Here is a 16,188-nt window from a genome sequence, read left to right on the forward strand (position 1 = left end):
TGTGAGTTTTAGGTGAAACAAACATCAGTCTATTGCATATACTACCTAAAGCAATCTACAAATTTGGTGTGATCTCTATTAAAATCCCAATGGATTTTTTTTTAACAGAAAAAAACCTCTAAAGTATAAAAAGGCCCACAAATAGCTAAATCAGTTTTGAGGAAGAACAAAGCTAGAAGCACCATACTTCTTGATTTCTAAATATGTTATACTCCCATGGTCATAGCAGCACTATTTATAGTAGCCAAGATGTGCAAACAACCTAAATATCCATGGACACATGAATGGGGAAAGAAAACGTGGTATTCACATAAAATGGAATATTATTCAGCCTTATAAAAGAGGGAAATTCTATAATATGTGACAACATGGATGAATCTTGAAGACGTTATGCTAAGTGAAATAAGCCAGTCACTGAAAGACAAATACTGCGTGATTCTACTTACATGTGATATCTAAAGTAGTCAAATTTATAGAATCAAAGAGTAGAACGGTGGTTGCCAGGGGCTGGGGAGGGGGAAATGAGGAGTTGCCTGTCAACAAGCATAAAGTTTTAGTTAAGCAAGATGAGTAAGTTCTAGAGATCTGCTGCACATTGTACCTATAGTCAACAATACTGTATTGCACACTTAAAAATTTGTTAAGAGGGTAGATCTTGCTTAAATGTTCTTACTACAATAAAATATAATTGATAAAGCAATAGAAAAGGATTCCTATACATAAAAAGGTCAATTTCCTAATTTCCATTTAATTAAAAGCAATTAATAATTTACACGCAAGAAAATTTCTGTTATTGAGGCAGCTATAGGATACAGAAGAAATTTCCCAACTCACTTTGCAAAGTGCACATAGCCTTGAATCTACACGCATAATGTAAATAATTTACTTTTAAGAAACTGAGACAGAAAAATTCTATAATCATCTCAAAAGATCCTGACATTTCTTTTTGATAATTTAATACCCCTTTCTGATTTTTATCAAATGCTAGGAAGCTAATAGGTAAGGAAAAGTCCCTAACTTGATAAAAATACCTACCAGAAACCCAAATCAAAAATCATACTAATTAGGAAATTTTGGAGAGCTTCTCATTAAACTCAGGAACATGATAATATCATTATTAATGTATTGTTCCACACTGTTTTGGAGGGCCTGGCCAATTGAACAAGTTAGGTGATTTGATAAGTTAGTTTAATACGCCTAACAGCATGGCTGTCCCGAGGCATGCAGGAGGCGATGGGCTGAGTGCTCACTGCAGCTCCCTCAAGGACCTGCCATGCATGGCTTATGCACCAAGTCTGTTCAAGTCTGTTGAGGGAGTGAGGGGTCTGGGGGCAGCAATCCCCTGTTTGGCCTGCCAGGTGAAGCCTTTGTAATTGCCAATGCCTGGGCCTGACAGATTACACATAGGATTTTGGCCTGGAGCCCAAATAATTCCTCAACTCCATCCTTTGATTTTTTTCAGAGCCCAAGCAAGAAACATAGGCTACCCCATCACAGACCTGAATGGGTTGGATTTTGATGGTCTGTGTTAGGAGCCAGGTTATTATTCTGCAGTTACAACGGACCATGGTCAGGATCAAGATCACTCCTAGCAGGATGATCAGGCCTGCCTGCAATATAGAACATAACCATGAGCCCCAGTGTGACCATTTGTTCCCATAGCCCATTGAGTCTGCTTTAGAAAGACAGGCTTTTTTCCTAAGCCTGACAATGAACTGTTTTACTTTGCCAGTCTCACTGATCAAGACAGCATGAAGTATTGCCAGTTGCACAGGCCTCTGCTTGGCCAGCAGTATGTCAAGGACTATGTACTTATTCAACACTAGTTAGGCCTGGGAATTGAGGCTTGCCCATCGTGCCTCCAAAGCTGAAACAGCAGCATTCATGACCTCAGTGAGGGTCAAAGACAGGTTGTGCACAGTGTTTTCTAGTTAAATGACCCAACAATGGGAATTGTCTGGAGTCCATCTTTTTTTTTTTTTTTTTTTTTTTTTGAGACTGAGTTTCGCTCTGTTGCCCAGGCTGGAGTGCAATGGCGCAGTCTCGGCTCACCACAACCTCCGCCTCCCAGGTTCAAGCAATTCTCCTGCCTCAGCCTCCTGAGTAGCTGGGACTACAGGCATGCACCACCACGCCCAGCTAATTTTGTATTTTTAGTAGAGACAGGGTTTCTTCATGTTGAGGCTGGTCTCGAACTCCCAACGTTAGGTGATCCGCCCGCCTTGGCCTCCCAAAGTCTTGGGGTTACAGGCATGAGCCACTGGGCCCGGCCATTTGTTCTTTTTAATTTAGGCCTGTTGGTGGTTCTGGATTGCAGGCCTCTTTCGTTTTCAGTCTGGCATGTGTGGGAATAAAAAGACAGCCCAGGACACACAGTGTTATTCCTGCCTCTGGGTCCTCAGCCAGTCTGCCTCTACTTTCCGCCTCTTAGGGTTGTGGTGTGATTATCTGTTGATTTATTCCCAGGGTATTTAGGTGTACTTAGAGGTGAGAAGCAGGGGAAAGTGAATCTATGCCATCGTGTCTCGGAACTGGAAGACCACCCCAACCCCACACACACTGAAACTGCAGAAGAAAACAAGATGATAATTTGAATGAAAAAAACATATTATTATGCAATCATCAAATGTTTGGACGGAAAGTGTTCTTAGACATCCTCTAGTCTAATTTCTCACATTTGGAAATGTTGAAGTTGGACTAAGAGCTGAATCGACCAGCCTCACCCCCAGTTCAGCTGCCTGACTCCCCAGCCTGTGTTCTCGCCGTTGCACACCAGGGTCTGTCCTGCAGCTTTGAAAAAATGTGAACTTCATGTTCTGCTCAGTTCCCAGCCCTCCCACACCAGTTTGCTAAGAGTCTGTTCTGGCTGCAGAAATTGCAAAAGTTGTGTCAACTGGAGCACTGGCAAAATGTTCTTCATTTGACTGTCATTGTTTTTTGGAATTTTGGGGGGCCAGGGAGGGGCAAGAAAGGAGCTGCAATTGCCCTTGGGTAAGATTTGCTTAGAATTTTAGGAAGAAGTCAGTTGGGCGCGGCGGCTCACGCCTGTAGCCCAGCACTTTGGGAGGCTGAGGTGGGTGGATCACGAGACCAGGAGTTCAAGACCAGCCTGGCCAAGATGGTGAAACCCCATCTCTACTAAAAATACAAAATTTAGCCAGGGGCAGTGGCAGGCGCCTGTAATCCCAACTGCTGCGGAGGCTGAGGCAGGAGAATTGCTTGAACTGGCGGGGTGGAGGTTGCAGTGAGCCGAGATTATGCCACTGCACTCCAGCCTGGGCAGCAAAGTAAGACTCCGTTTCAAAAAGAAGAATTTTAGGAAGAAATCTATCTGATTCTAGAATTATCTAGGCTGTTGAGAATGTGTGTCTGGTGGCCACTGGGACATCAGGGCGAGACTTTTCTTTTAACTGCATGTATGTGAATTAGGTTGCTTCTGGAGCCTACTGAGAGCTCGCTGGGTCCCTGTAGCGTCCAGGCTGAAGGCTCCTTCCTTCTGTCTATGACCTTGACCCTCAGCTCCACATTTCCCCAGGGGCTACAGGATTTCTCTGAGAATCCTCATTAGCACAACCAATTTTTTTGGAAACAGAGCCTCACTCTGTTGCCCAATGCAGTGGTGTGATCTTGGCTCACTGCAACCTCTGCCTCCCAGGTTCAAGTGATTCTCATGCCTCAATCTCCCAATTAGCTGGGACTACAGACACATACCACCATTCCTGGCTAATTCTTGTTTTTGTTTTTTTTTTTTTTTGAGATGGAGTGTCGCTCTGTTGCCCAGGCTGGAGTATAGTGGCGCGATCTCGGCTCACTGCAACCTCCACCTCCCGAGTTCAAGCAATTCTCCTGCCTCAGCCTCTCGAGTAGCTGGGACTACAGGCGCCCGCCACCACACCTGGCTAATTTTTTATATTTTTACTAGAGACAGGGTTTCACTGTTTTAGCCAGGATGGTCTCAATCTCCTGACCTCGTGATCTGCCCACCTTGGCCTCCCAAAGTGCTGGGATTACAGGTGTGAGCCACTGCACCTGGCCAATTTTTGTATTTTTAGTAGAGATGGGGGTCTCACTATGTTGGCCAGGCTGGTCTTGGACTCCTGGCCTCAAGTGATCCACCTGCCTCAGCTTCCCAAATTGGTGGGATTACAGGTGTGAGTTGCTGTGCCTGGACAGCACAACATATTAATGAATGACAGCCTTGAGTTTTGAGGATAAAACATTCCATTTCCTTAGTATAGTAATTAAAATCTCTCTCTTTTTCTACTATTTTGGTAATTAAGCAGGTAAAGAAAAATATCCAGAACAATATAATAGGGAGTAGAGAAAGAAAATCCTGAGGAACCACGCCCTGTGGGTGGATTGAGTGCGGGGGTCCTTGGGTGTTGCTGGTTGCAGGAAGGCCCCAGCAGAAGGGGGCTTTGATGAGCATCCACCTTGCATGCCGAGTGAATGTCTGTCCAGATGAGGTGCGGGTGCAGCTGACAATGGAGGCGATTGTAACGGACTATCCCAAGTAGCAACATCATCAATTTAGGTTTTCAGCCTGAGTGAGACTTTCAGTTAATACTCAACTTAAAACAAGATGCACATTTTCCTTCAGAAATTCATTGACAGTGTTTTCACTTTGGCACTATTGATCTATGATATTAAAAGGCTGAGATGCAGAGGAGACACTGTTGTGTAATTTCTAGTGGCTGCTCTTTTTGTCCGTATCTGTTCATTGTTCTATCCACGCTGTTCTGCCACGCCCCTTTTTCACTTACCAACACGTTGGAGATTACTCCCTACCATAGCATTTCCTCTCCTATTCTCTAGCCTGCCTCATCACTCTCTTAATGGTATCATTTTCCAAAAAGAAGCTCTTAATTCTAAAACGGTCCTGTTGATGTTTTTTTCCCTTAGGGTCAGCACTTTTTGTGTCCTTTTTGAGTTTTTGTCTACTCCAATATAAAGACATTCTCTTAGGATTGCTCATAAAGTTTTATTGCTTTCTCTTTTTTTGAGACAGTCTTACTCTGTTGCCCAGGCTGGAGTGCAGTGGTGCGATCTTGGCTCACTACAACCTCTGCCTCCTGGGTTCAAGCAATTCTCATGCCTCAATCTCATGAGTAGCTGGGACTACACGTGCCCCCTACCACGCCCAGCTAAGTTTTGTATTTTTAGTAGAGGTGGGGGTTTTGCCATGTTGGTCAGGCTGGTCTTGAACTCCTGACCTCAGGTGATCCGCCCACCTTGGCCTCCCAAAGTGCTGGGATTACAGGCATGAGCCACTGCACCTGGTCAATTGCTTCTTTTTAATATTTAGATTGACTATCCACCTGGATTTGAATTTTGTGTGGGTAGGAAATCAAGGTTCATTTTATTTTTATATGGCTATCTTGTTGATCTGTCATTATTTATTATAAAGACCATCCTTTTTTCACTTCACCTCATTGTCACCTTTACGCATGTATCAAGTGAGAATACAGTGTGAGACTTTAAAAAATTAATAGATTATTTTAATTTTATTTTTTCCAAACGATTGCATTTATTATAAACAAGGGTACAGATCCTAGATTCAGAAACACAACAGATTCTAAGCTAAGACAGATCTGGTGAAACAGTAATAGAGGGAGGAGGAACATCGAGGTATTCATGTCTGGGCCAGAGCTGCCATCCAGGGCCCCACACCCCACCTTTGGTCCAGATGGCCCCTTGGCCCAAGTGTCCCTGCTGCCAGAACACCCTGGACTGGGGTACAGGAGTTGCATATTCCATGAGGCTGGTGTCAGGGGAAGCAGGGACGCACAGTTGCCAGGTTGTCCGTCTCTCTGAGCCAATTTCCCTCCACAACCCTGGGGTTTCAGTCTCATATCAACTAATCATGTTTTAAAACAGAAAACAGGCAACATGTTTGGCTAAAATAAAATGAAAACACTGCAGGGAAGACACCTGAGTGTGCTGGTGGACAGGAGCCCTGCTCACCTGTGGGAAGGGAGGGCAGCAAGGGCAGCAGAGCTCCCTGTGGACAGCTAGGCTGTGTGTGGATGTGGCCCTCCGGGTGGTCCCAGGAAAGAGGGACAGGGGACAGTCCGGACAGACAGCTATCAGGTGAGTAGGGCTCTGCCTGAGGTGTTCTGGCATCAGGGGGCTGCCTGCCCCCCAACAGGCATGACACAGGCTCCAGGGAGCAATGGGACATCTGCCTAAAGGATCAAAGCCCAACTTGGTTAGATCCCAAGCTTCGCCTACATCACCTCCAGCAGCAGCTGGCTACGCTGCTGAAACCAGGACACATCTGCATCATACAGAAAGCTGCGCCATTCTGGTGTGACAGGCCATACTTGGTCACCCTAGGGTAAGCTGGAGAAGAACTCCAGATGTGCTCTGGAGAACCCCCTACCTCTCAGGGGCCACCTCACAGGGTGCCCCCACCACCCCATTCTTTGAGTTTGGCTTGAGATTTTTAGGAAGCATAATTTAAGGTGAGGAAGAAAACAAAGTCTGGTCCCAGCCCACTCTGGCAAGGATCGTTCTCCACCTCGTCAGCATCAGAGGAAGCCACATATACAGGCAGGACACACACAGCACACATGGGCCGTAAGGAACCGTGCCTGCACACCACTCACACACACACAACATAACCAAGTGGCAGCCAGAGAGGCTGGGGGATGCTCAGAGGGGCGCCTTGGGGGCATCCATGTAGGCTGGGTTGTAAGGAGGCTGGCTGGCAGGGTAGGGCGCGGCTGCTCCTCCAGCCAGGGTCTTGTGGTAGGCCGGTGGGCCCATGAGCAGGGCCGGGTAAGGTGGTGGGTACTGCATTGGGTAGGGTGCTGCTGGCATCCCTGACTGAGGCGGCATGGTGTGGTAGCCCTGGTAGCTTGGTCCAGGGTAGCTGGGCAGCACACTTGGAGGGACATGGTCGGCGGCACGTCTTGTACAGAAAGCAGCAGGAGCAGGTGAAGCAGATGATGATAGTGACGACAGACAGCACAAAGATGGGCAGGCCAATGGCCAAGGTTGCTTTGAACCCCATGTTAGGCTCTGCCTTCACCCAGAGGCCTCCTGTACCCCTGGGCTTCCCCTCTTCCCATCGTGGGCCACTCAGTTTCAACTTTCTCCCCTTTTGGAGAAAAGGAAAGCAAATCTCCTCCAGATGACGTCGGCCACAGGAAGCACCAATAGGTTATTTTTTAAGAACAGTTTTAGGTTTAGAGAAAAAATAGAGCAGATTAGCTGGGCATGGTGGTGTGCACCTGTCGTCCTAGCTTATTCATATGCTTATTTTCCATCTGCATATCTTTTTGTGAGGTGTCTGTTCAGATCTCTTGCCCACTTTTCAGTCGGGTTGTTTTCTTATTGTTGCGTCTCAATCAGATTGACTTCGGGAGGCTGAGGCGAGAGGATCGCTTGAGCGCAGGAGGCGGAGGTTGCAGTGAGTTGAGATCACACCACTGTACTCTAGCCTAGGTGACAGAGAGAGACCCTGTCTCAGAAAGAAAAAAAAAAAAAAAAGAAAGAGCAGAAAGTAGAGAGTTCCTATATACCCTCTGCCTCCCACCCTTCTCCCCTCCCCACACTTTCCCGTTATAACATCTTGCATTAGTGTGGTACATTTGTTACAAGTGATGGACCAATATTGATATTGTAGGGGAAGACAAATCTGTTTTCCTTCTACCCTTCTAAGTTCATGGCTGAGAACCCTATAACAGAAGATAGATTAATAAGAGAAAAGTGCATAAACATATTTAATGTAAATTTTATGTGACATGGAAGCCTTTATAAGGAAATGAAGACTCCAAGAAGCTTACAGTTTGATGTAGGTTTGATAAAGGGTGGACAGTTGTGGAGAATATGGTAGAGCAAAGAGTTTGAAGTAAGTGTAGTCCGCTGGGGGAAGCTTATCAAGGCCCGTTTGTTTAGTTAGATTCCTCTCTGTGTCCCTTCATCTTCAGAGATACGGACGCTCCTTTCCACCAGGTATAGGGAGGGCATCTCTCACCTGAGGGTCTTATGACCTGGCTTCAGGGGAAGGTCAGAAAACCCTTTCCACACATGCTGCTTTTGCAAATTCCTTCAGCTTAAAATATTCAATATGTCATTGTGTTAGTTTGTTCTTGCATTGCTATAAAGAAATACCCGAGGCTGGGTAATCTATAAAGAAACAAGTTTTCATTGGCTCATGGTTCCACAGACTGTATAGGAAGCATGATGCTGGCGTCTACTTGGCTTCTGGGGAGGCCTCAGGAAACTTACAATTATGGTGGAAGACAAAGGGGGAGCGAGACATCTCACGTGGCTGGAGCAGGGGAAGCGAGAGAGCAGGGAGGTGCCACATATTTTTAAACAACCAGATATCATAAGAATTCTGTCATGAAAACGGCACTATGGGGATGGTGCTAAACTCTTAGAAATTAAACTATTAGAAACCACCCCCAAGATCCAATCACCTCCCACCAGGCCCCGCCTCCAACATTAGGAATTACAATTGGACAGGAGTTTGGGTGAGGACACAAATCCAAACCATGTCAGTCATGGTGCCATATTTTGTGGTAGCATGTCCTGAATCCCATCAATAAATTTTTCTGAACTAAATTTCTGTAGTTTCCATTAGGGTTCACTTTTGGTGTTGTACATCCTGCTGGTTTTACCAAATGAATAATGGCATGTAGAACCGTTACAATATTGTACAGAATAATTTCACTTCCCTAAAAATTCCTTGCGTTGAACCTACTTACCCTTCCTCCCCTGACAACTCCCTGGCAACCACTGTCTCTATAGTTTTTTTCAGAATGTCACAGTTGGAATCATACAGGAGGTGGACTCTCCAGATTGGCTTCTTTCACATAGTAATATTCATTTAAGGCTCTTCCATGCCTTTTCATGGTTTGATAGCTCATTTCTTTTTGTTGCTGAATAATAATCTATGGTATGGATGTGCCACAGTTTATCCATTCATTTACTGAGGGACATCTTGGTTGCTTCCAACTTTTGGCAGTTATGAATTACAAATAAAGCTGGTATAAACATTCATGTTCAGGTTTTTGCGTGGACATAAGTTTTCAACTAGTTTGGGCAAATATCTAGAAACGTGATTGCTGGATCCTGCGGTAAGCATATGCTTTGGCCAGGTGCGGTGGCTCATGCCTGTAATCCCAGCACTTTGGGAGGCTGAGGTGGGATCACCTGAGATCAGGAGTTTAAGACCAGCCTGGCTAATACAGTGAAACCCCATCTCTACTAAAAAAAAAATACAAAAATTAGCTGGGCGTGGTGGCGTGTGCCTGTGATACCAGCTACTCAGGAAACTGAGGCAGGAGAATCACTTGAACCTGGGAGGCGGAGGTTGCATTGAGCCAAGATGGCGCCACTGCACTCCAGCCTGGGCAATAGAGTGAGACTTTGTCTCAAAAAAAAAAAAAAAAAAAGGCCGAGATCCCACTACTGCATTCCAGCCTGGGCAACAGAGCAAAACTCCATCTCAAAAGAAAAAAAAAAGAAAAGAAAATTCTGGAAAAGCTAGTTCAGTGACATGAATATTGGAATGAGAGCCTAACAAACTCAATTTCTTCCTTTCTAAATCCGTAGTATGGATTCTTGTCTGCAGTAGTTTTTTTGAGAAGGCAGAAGGGGTAGGTATTGGCAATCAACAAGCTGCAGAATATACCGATTGAGGTCAGAAATTGTAAATGTCCATGACCGTCTGATCATTTCAATACCAAAAGAAAAAATTAAAATCCCAACTGCTAAAACCTTTGTCTTAGACAACTGTTTGAGCCTCTCCCTACAAGGCCCAGAAAGGAATTAGATACATGTGAATGCAATCTGTTTTCCCTTCCCTTCCGGCTCTCTGGAGGAGGAGCCTAGGACGGTAGTCAAGGCCAGCTGCCAGAGAGTCAAGGAAGGGGGAGCAGCCCCATGGAATCCAGAAACCATACCACTCTGGCCCACGGGTTAGTTATATACAACCTCCCAAGTTGGCAACAAACAAAGGGCATGCACATTCGGGGGATTTTGGTTTCACTGTCAGTGTTTATCTTTGAAGGGTGTCACATCCAGATGAATGGGAAGGGTGTGTTGCAGTTGAGCTGAGGTTTGGTCTTTCTTGACTTTTTTAGGGACACTTAGAGGTCCAAACCTGCTTTCAGCCGGCTGGTGGGCATGGTAGGAGACACAGTAGTCTCAGGACCAGGCCTTCAGGTGGGAGCTGAGATTCGAGAGGGTGGAAACCACTTGAGATTGAATCAAAGCAGACCTGTCCTCATTCTGTGCTGGGCAGGAGCCAGCTCTCCATGTCCCTGCAGCTCCGGCAGCACCTCCGGATCTTTCAGCTTCCCTGGGACTAAGGACCATGCACATTATTAATTCCGATATAAATAGTCACACAGACACATGTCTCAAGATGAGGGTGAGAAGTTGGTTACAGCAAATGAAGTAATAATGATCTCTGTGCTTCACAATAGGGATTCAACCAACCTGAGGTTTATAATTCACTTATTAACTCTTTTTATTTTTATTTTTTGTGGAGATGGAGTGTCCCTCTGTCACCCATGCTGGAGTGCAATGGTGTCAATTTGGGTCACTGCAACCTCCTGGGCTCAAGTGAGTCTCGTGCCTTGAGTGGCTGAGACTACAGGCACATGTCACCATGCCCAACTAATTTTTTTGTACTTTTAGTAGAGATGGGGTTTTGCCATGTTGGCAAGGCTGGTCTCAAACTCCTGGCCTCAAGTGATCCGCCTACCTCAAACTCTTCAAGCGCTGAGATTACAGGGGTAAGCCACTGTGCCTGGCCATAATTCACTTATTGGCCTTTATTATATACATATAAAAAAATATATAAAAAATATGTATTTTATATATAAATATATATAATACATATATAAGTGTGTGTGTATATATATATATATATATGATATGACTGGGAGAATCTAGGGTCAGTGTCTTACAAATGGCACAAGTTGAAGCCCTGAGACTCCCACTCCCACCCTGCTCCCCCCATTCTCAGTACTGCCCCTCAGAGGCCTCCAGCAGCTCATCCATTTCTGCTAGGCTGGGCCTGGGTACATGCAGGGAGATGTGTACAGGGGCTAAGAGCAGAAACTCTCGAGTGAGACACTCCTGAGTTGATGCACTGGCCCTGCCATTTGTCAGCTAATTGATGTTGTATTTAATTGTATCATCTGTATGTAAGCCTAATAATTTGTAGCCATCTTAGAGATGTTGTGAGCTTAAATAACATGGTAGTGAATATTTATTTATTTATTTAATTAATTTATTTGTTATTTAGACAGGGCCTCGCTCTGTCACCCAGGCTGGAGTGCAGTGGCGTGATCATGGCTCACTGCAGCCTTGACCTCCCACACTCAAGTTATCCTCTCACCTCAGCCTCCTGAGTAGCTTGAGACAACAGATGCACGCCACCATACCTGACTAGTTTTTAAAATTTTTCTGCAGAGACGGTGTCTCCCTATGTTGCCCAGGCTGGCCTCGATCTGTTGGGCTCAGGCGATCCTCCTGCCTTGGTCTTCTAGAGTGCTGGGATTACTGGTGTGAGCCACTGCACCCACAGCCTATTTACTGAGAACTGTGGAAGGCCCAGGCACTATTCTAAGAGCTCCAGCTGTTTTATCTCCCACATTTTTGCTCAGGTAGGAGTTCCAAAGCTGGAGCTTGAAGATTCATATTTTTAGAAATTTTGCAGTGAATTCTGAGGTGGGTCAGATTGAGATTCATGGCTATGCATTCATGTTTAGGTGGTGACTAACCACTCAGGGTTTTAGAGACAAACAGACCTCATTCTGTCACTCACTCACTGAGTGGGGCCAAGTCTTTCAACCTCTCTAAGCCTCAGTGTCCTCATCGATAAAATGGGACCAATCGTAGCATCCACTTCTGAGAACTGTTCAGAAGTGGAAATGAGCCAGTTTAGGTGGCTGTGTCTGGCATACACCAATGGTTTGGTAAGTATTAGCTTGTGCCTTTATTGGGCCAACTCCTTTTTGTTAGGTGACTGAGAAACCAAGGACCTTCTGATCTTTATTCATCGTTCACTATTAGTTTAAATTTGTTGCTCTTCCATCCACATGATTCATTCCAAATCCTAAGTGTTGGAGAAAGGAAGTTAGTGTGTCATAGAAAAATCTCTGTTTTGGCCCAGTAGGACTGAGTTTGACTCCATGTAACTGTTTGAGCCTTAGTTTCTTCATCCATAACATGGGAGAACAATACCCTGAATTGCTGCAAGAATTAGAGATAGTTCATGTCAAGGTATAACATATAGGTAAGTGTTATTGCTGGTGTTCTGGTTATAAAATGTACAAGATGTGCAAGCAAAAGGGCAGAAAACCCTTTTTAAAAATTCATGGCTGGGTGTGGTGGCTCACACCTGTAATCCCAGAACTTTCAGAGGCCGAGGTGGGCGGATCACCTGAGGTCGTGAGTTTGAGACCAGCCTGACCAACATGGAGAAACCCTGTCTCTACTAAAAATACAAAATTAGCCGGGCAAGGTGGTGCATGCCTGTAATCCCAGCTACCCAGGAGGCTGAGGCAGGAGAATCGCTTGAATCCAGGAGGCGGAGGTTGCTGTGAGCCGAGATGGTGCCATTGCACCCCAGCCTGGGCAACAAGAGCGAAAATCCATCCCAAAAAAAATTAAAAAAAAATTCACATGGGAAACAGAGGCGGATGGCAGAGAACAGGGGAGTGGCTGGGCACGGTGGCTCATGCCTGTAATCCTAGCACTTTGGGAGGCCAAGGCGGGTGGATTCCTTGAGGTCAGGAGTTCGAGACCAGTCTGACCAACATGGTGAAAACCCGTCTCTACTAAAAATACAAAAATTAGCCAGGCGTGGTGGTGGGTGCCTGTAGTCCCAGCTACTTGGGAGGCTGAGAGGCAGGAGAATCACTTCAACCCAGGAGGTGGAGGTTGCAGTGAGCCAAGACCACACAACTGTACTGTTGCATAGGCAACAGACCGAGACTCCATCTCAAAACAACAACAACAACAAAAGAGAACAGGGGAGGGTCTGGGGTTCAGAGCTTTGGGGAACAGACCTCAGTAGCACCAACACTCCAGGATCAATGCTACAAAGGCACGGGTTATAACTAAACTGGAGAACATGGCCAAGGAAGGGACCTGAGGTGTCCTGGCTCAGCCCTGTTTAGGGCTGAGCCAAGTAGGGCTGAGCCAGAACACTTCCTCCTTTTTTTGTGAACAGTCTACCTACATTTCAGCTACAGGACTGGCTTCACCCAGTCCGTAGGGAGGGAGGAGAGGGCTGGTCTGTGACTTCAGTGCTGAGGTTTGGATCAAGGCAGAGGGAAACTTCTTCTTCCCAGACCCTTTGCAAGGAAGAATGGCATATTACTTGTCACCGACAGGGGTTATGATTACTAAATGGAGTCAGTATAAATGCTTTCCAATAAAGCACGTCCAGCGCTCGGGTTTTTAGTTTTGCACGTCCATGAATTGTCTGCCACCTCCCTCTTCTGAATGGTTGGAAACTGGGCATCTGTTCCTTTAAATAGGAAACATTTCTTGTTCGAGTGAGTCATCTCTGTTCTGCTTTAGGAGTAAAATTTACCCTGCAGTTCATTCTGCTGTGAAGTTTTCTCTTTCTCTCGGAGACCAGGTTCTGCCCTTCTGCTGAAGGGAAGTGTTTTCACAGGTTCTCCTTTGAACCTCCTGCTGAATTTGCTAGTCTCCTGCTGAATTTGCTAGTCAACTCAACAGGAAGTGAGGCGGTGGAGGGAGGCAGAAGAGCCAGGGTGGTTATTGAAAGTAAAAGAAACTTCTTCCTGGGAGCCTGTCCCACCCCCTTCCCCACCGAGCACGTGGAGTTAGGCAGGTTAGGGGACTCAGAGACTGTGATGGTGCCAGGAAAGGGTGGAGCGGGTAAGTGCCTGTTGCCGAGGTGGCCTCTTTAACAGGAAACCACATATTTTTGTTTCTTGATTTGCTCTAGAAACAGGGCTGTGGGGGCGGGGAAGAAGCTTGGATCTGCCCTGCTGAGGACACCTCTGGGTGCTGCCTGGTCCAGGTCTCTTGTGGGGTTTCTCTCTGAGCCGTTGCCTCTGATCTTGCTACTTTTTCACTCTGAGCAGTCTCCGTTTCCTCTGCTGCCTTTTTGTCCTCCCAGCTTCCCTACTACCTCGTATACAGATACACGGTCTCCCTCCTGTGAACCCGTTTGGAGAGTCCAGAAAACTTTATCAATCCACTTTTTTTTCTTTTTCATTTGGCTCTGGGGCCGAGAGTTAAGTTCTTTATTCTGTTGAATCACGACGCCCTGAGGTGCACAGCCCGCTTACCCCACTTCCGCTTACCCCTCTTCCGTGTCTTAAGGGTTTCCTTTTATCTCTCCACCCCCACCCCTGCCCTCCTGCCCTCTCTCTTGCTCCCCAAAGATAATTCTCTAATGTTTTGATGTGGATTCGTGAATGTATCTGTATCTTTGCAAAATGTATTTTTCTTTTGTATATGTACACTGTTTTTTAACTATGCGATCTCAGGCAAGTAAGTAATTCCTCTGTGCCTCTGTTATCTCATTTTAAATGGGATTAATAATGCCTCGAGAGGTGACTGTGAGGCTTGAAGGAGATAATACGCATACATCACTTACTACATGAGTTAGCAATTATTATTGCATATTAATACTATTGGCATTTTATTTTACTCATTCTGTTTCTATTTCTTTTCTGTTTATTTATTTTTTGAGACAAGATCTTGCTTTGTCACCCAAGGCTGGAGTGTAGTGGCGCAATCACGGCTCACTGCAGCCTCGACATCCTGGGATCAAGCAATGTTCCCATCTCAACCTTCAGATTAACTGGGACCACAGTCGTGTGCTACCACACCTGGCTAATTCAAAAATTTTTCTTCATAGAGATGGTGTCTCACTATGTTGCCCAGGCTGGTCTCAAACTCCTACGCTCAAGGGATCCTCCCGCCTTGGCCTCCCAAAGTGCTAGGATTAGAGGCATGAGCCACTGTGGCCATCCAGGCATTGATGTTATCAGGCCACCTTGACCTGGCCCTCTCTGGTGAAGAGTCCTTTTCAGATACTTCATTCAATCTTCTCAGCTATGAGTCCCTGCCCTCTGAAAGCTTATATTCTATTTGGGGAAAGACAAAAGGTGGTTTCAAAGAAGAGAGGTGCTTGATTTTCTTTTCCTACTTTTAACATCAGAAAACATTTCATCTAACTCTCAGTATGAAGGCAATCTTTTGTTTACTGATCTATCCCTAGAGCCCAACATGGTGAGGGCCCCAGGATTTGCCTCTTTGATAAGATGGCAAACCCATCTTGCAGCTGACTTCGTGGTTTCCCCAGCTACACTCATATACAAGGATCACCTTTGGTAAGACAGGTTTACCATCTTACCAAAGAGTTTTTGCATTTTAGAGGTTTTTCTTTTTAGATTTTTTTCATTTTAGAACTTTTTTTATTTCAGAGTTTTTTTCTTTTTAGAGGTTTTTCATTTTAGAGTTTTTTCTTTTTTAGAGTTTTTTTTTTTTTTTTTTTTTTTTTTTTTTTTTTTTTTTTAGGCTGCTGAGAGTGGAATCTGGTGACTTGGGGCCACAGAGATGCTCCTTGGCTAAACCAGGGGCTTTAGCTCTGAAAGTTCTCAGTCACCCTGAGAACCAAGATGAGGGCTCTGCAGTGTCCAATCTCAAGACTTCTCCGAGGTGCTCCATCAAGATTCATTGAATGAAAAAATTAAAGTCTTAATGATGAACCCAGAAAAATCTTTAAATCCTAAATATGAAATGAAAGTGTTCTTGGTTACAATCCAGTCGAACGTCCTCGTTTTGGAATGTGGAAATGAGGCCCCAAAGGTAAAATGGCCCATCCAAAGTCACAGCCAGGGGCCAGTGCTCAGGTGGCCAGATATCCCGCCCCACCCTGCAGGCAGTCTCCTGGACCATCAGGCCTTTTTCCTCCAGCTTTAGAAGCTTTAGAAGGTGCTCTGTTCACTCAGGGGCAAGTGGTAAGCGTTTCCTCTCCTCTAGTGTTTGTGACTTAGAGGAGTTTCGAAACAGGAAGTACAGCTGGCTGTGCCCTTCGTCCTTCATTAGACATTTGCTCTTGTCTTAGATGCTCAGATGGCAGCGGAGAGGCCTGTGACGAAGGTGTTACCATCGTGAGAGTAAGGTAAGGATTTGCCCCTTTGTTAAGGTCAGAGGGGCCTTTTGGGAGGAAGG

General features: G+C 45.5%; 1 protein-coding gene and 1 pseudogene across 6 annotated transcripts in view; one reads left to right on the plus strand and one right to left on the minus strand.

The window, feature by feature from the left end:
* The window catches only part of CASP8 (caspase 8), a 58,005-nt gene that overhangs the window by 17,567 nt on the left and 24,250 nt on the right, over positions 1-16,188 (plus strand). For 2 of the 6 annotated variants that reach the window (XM_007965839.3, XM_007965833.3), the window contains exon 1: positions 13,594-13,878. The exons of 2 other annotated variants lie outside the window; for them this stretch is intronic. In XM_007965839.3, coding sequence (XP_007964030.1) covers positions 13,854-13,878 — 25 coding nt within the window. In that variant the 5' untranslated portion in view covers positions 13,594-13,853. Of the gene's footprint in view, positions 1-13,593; positions 13,879-16,081; positions 16,139-16,188 lie in introns of those variants that run through there. 2 more of the 6 variants (XM_007965834.3, XM_007965835.3) reach the window with 2 other exon arrangements.
* Positions 6,210-7,141, minus strand: LOC103224833 (protein shisa-5 pseudogene; annotated as a pseudogene).

This window comes from Chlorocebus sabaeus, chromosome 10 (assembly GCF_047675955.1).
Source record: "Chlorocebus sabaeus isolate Y175 chromosome 10, mChlSab1.0.hap1, whole genome shotgun sequence".
NCBI classification, from domain to species: Eukaryota; Metazoa; Chordata; class Mammalia; order Primates; family Cercopithecidae; genus Chlorocebus; species Chlorocebus sabaeus.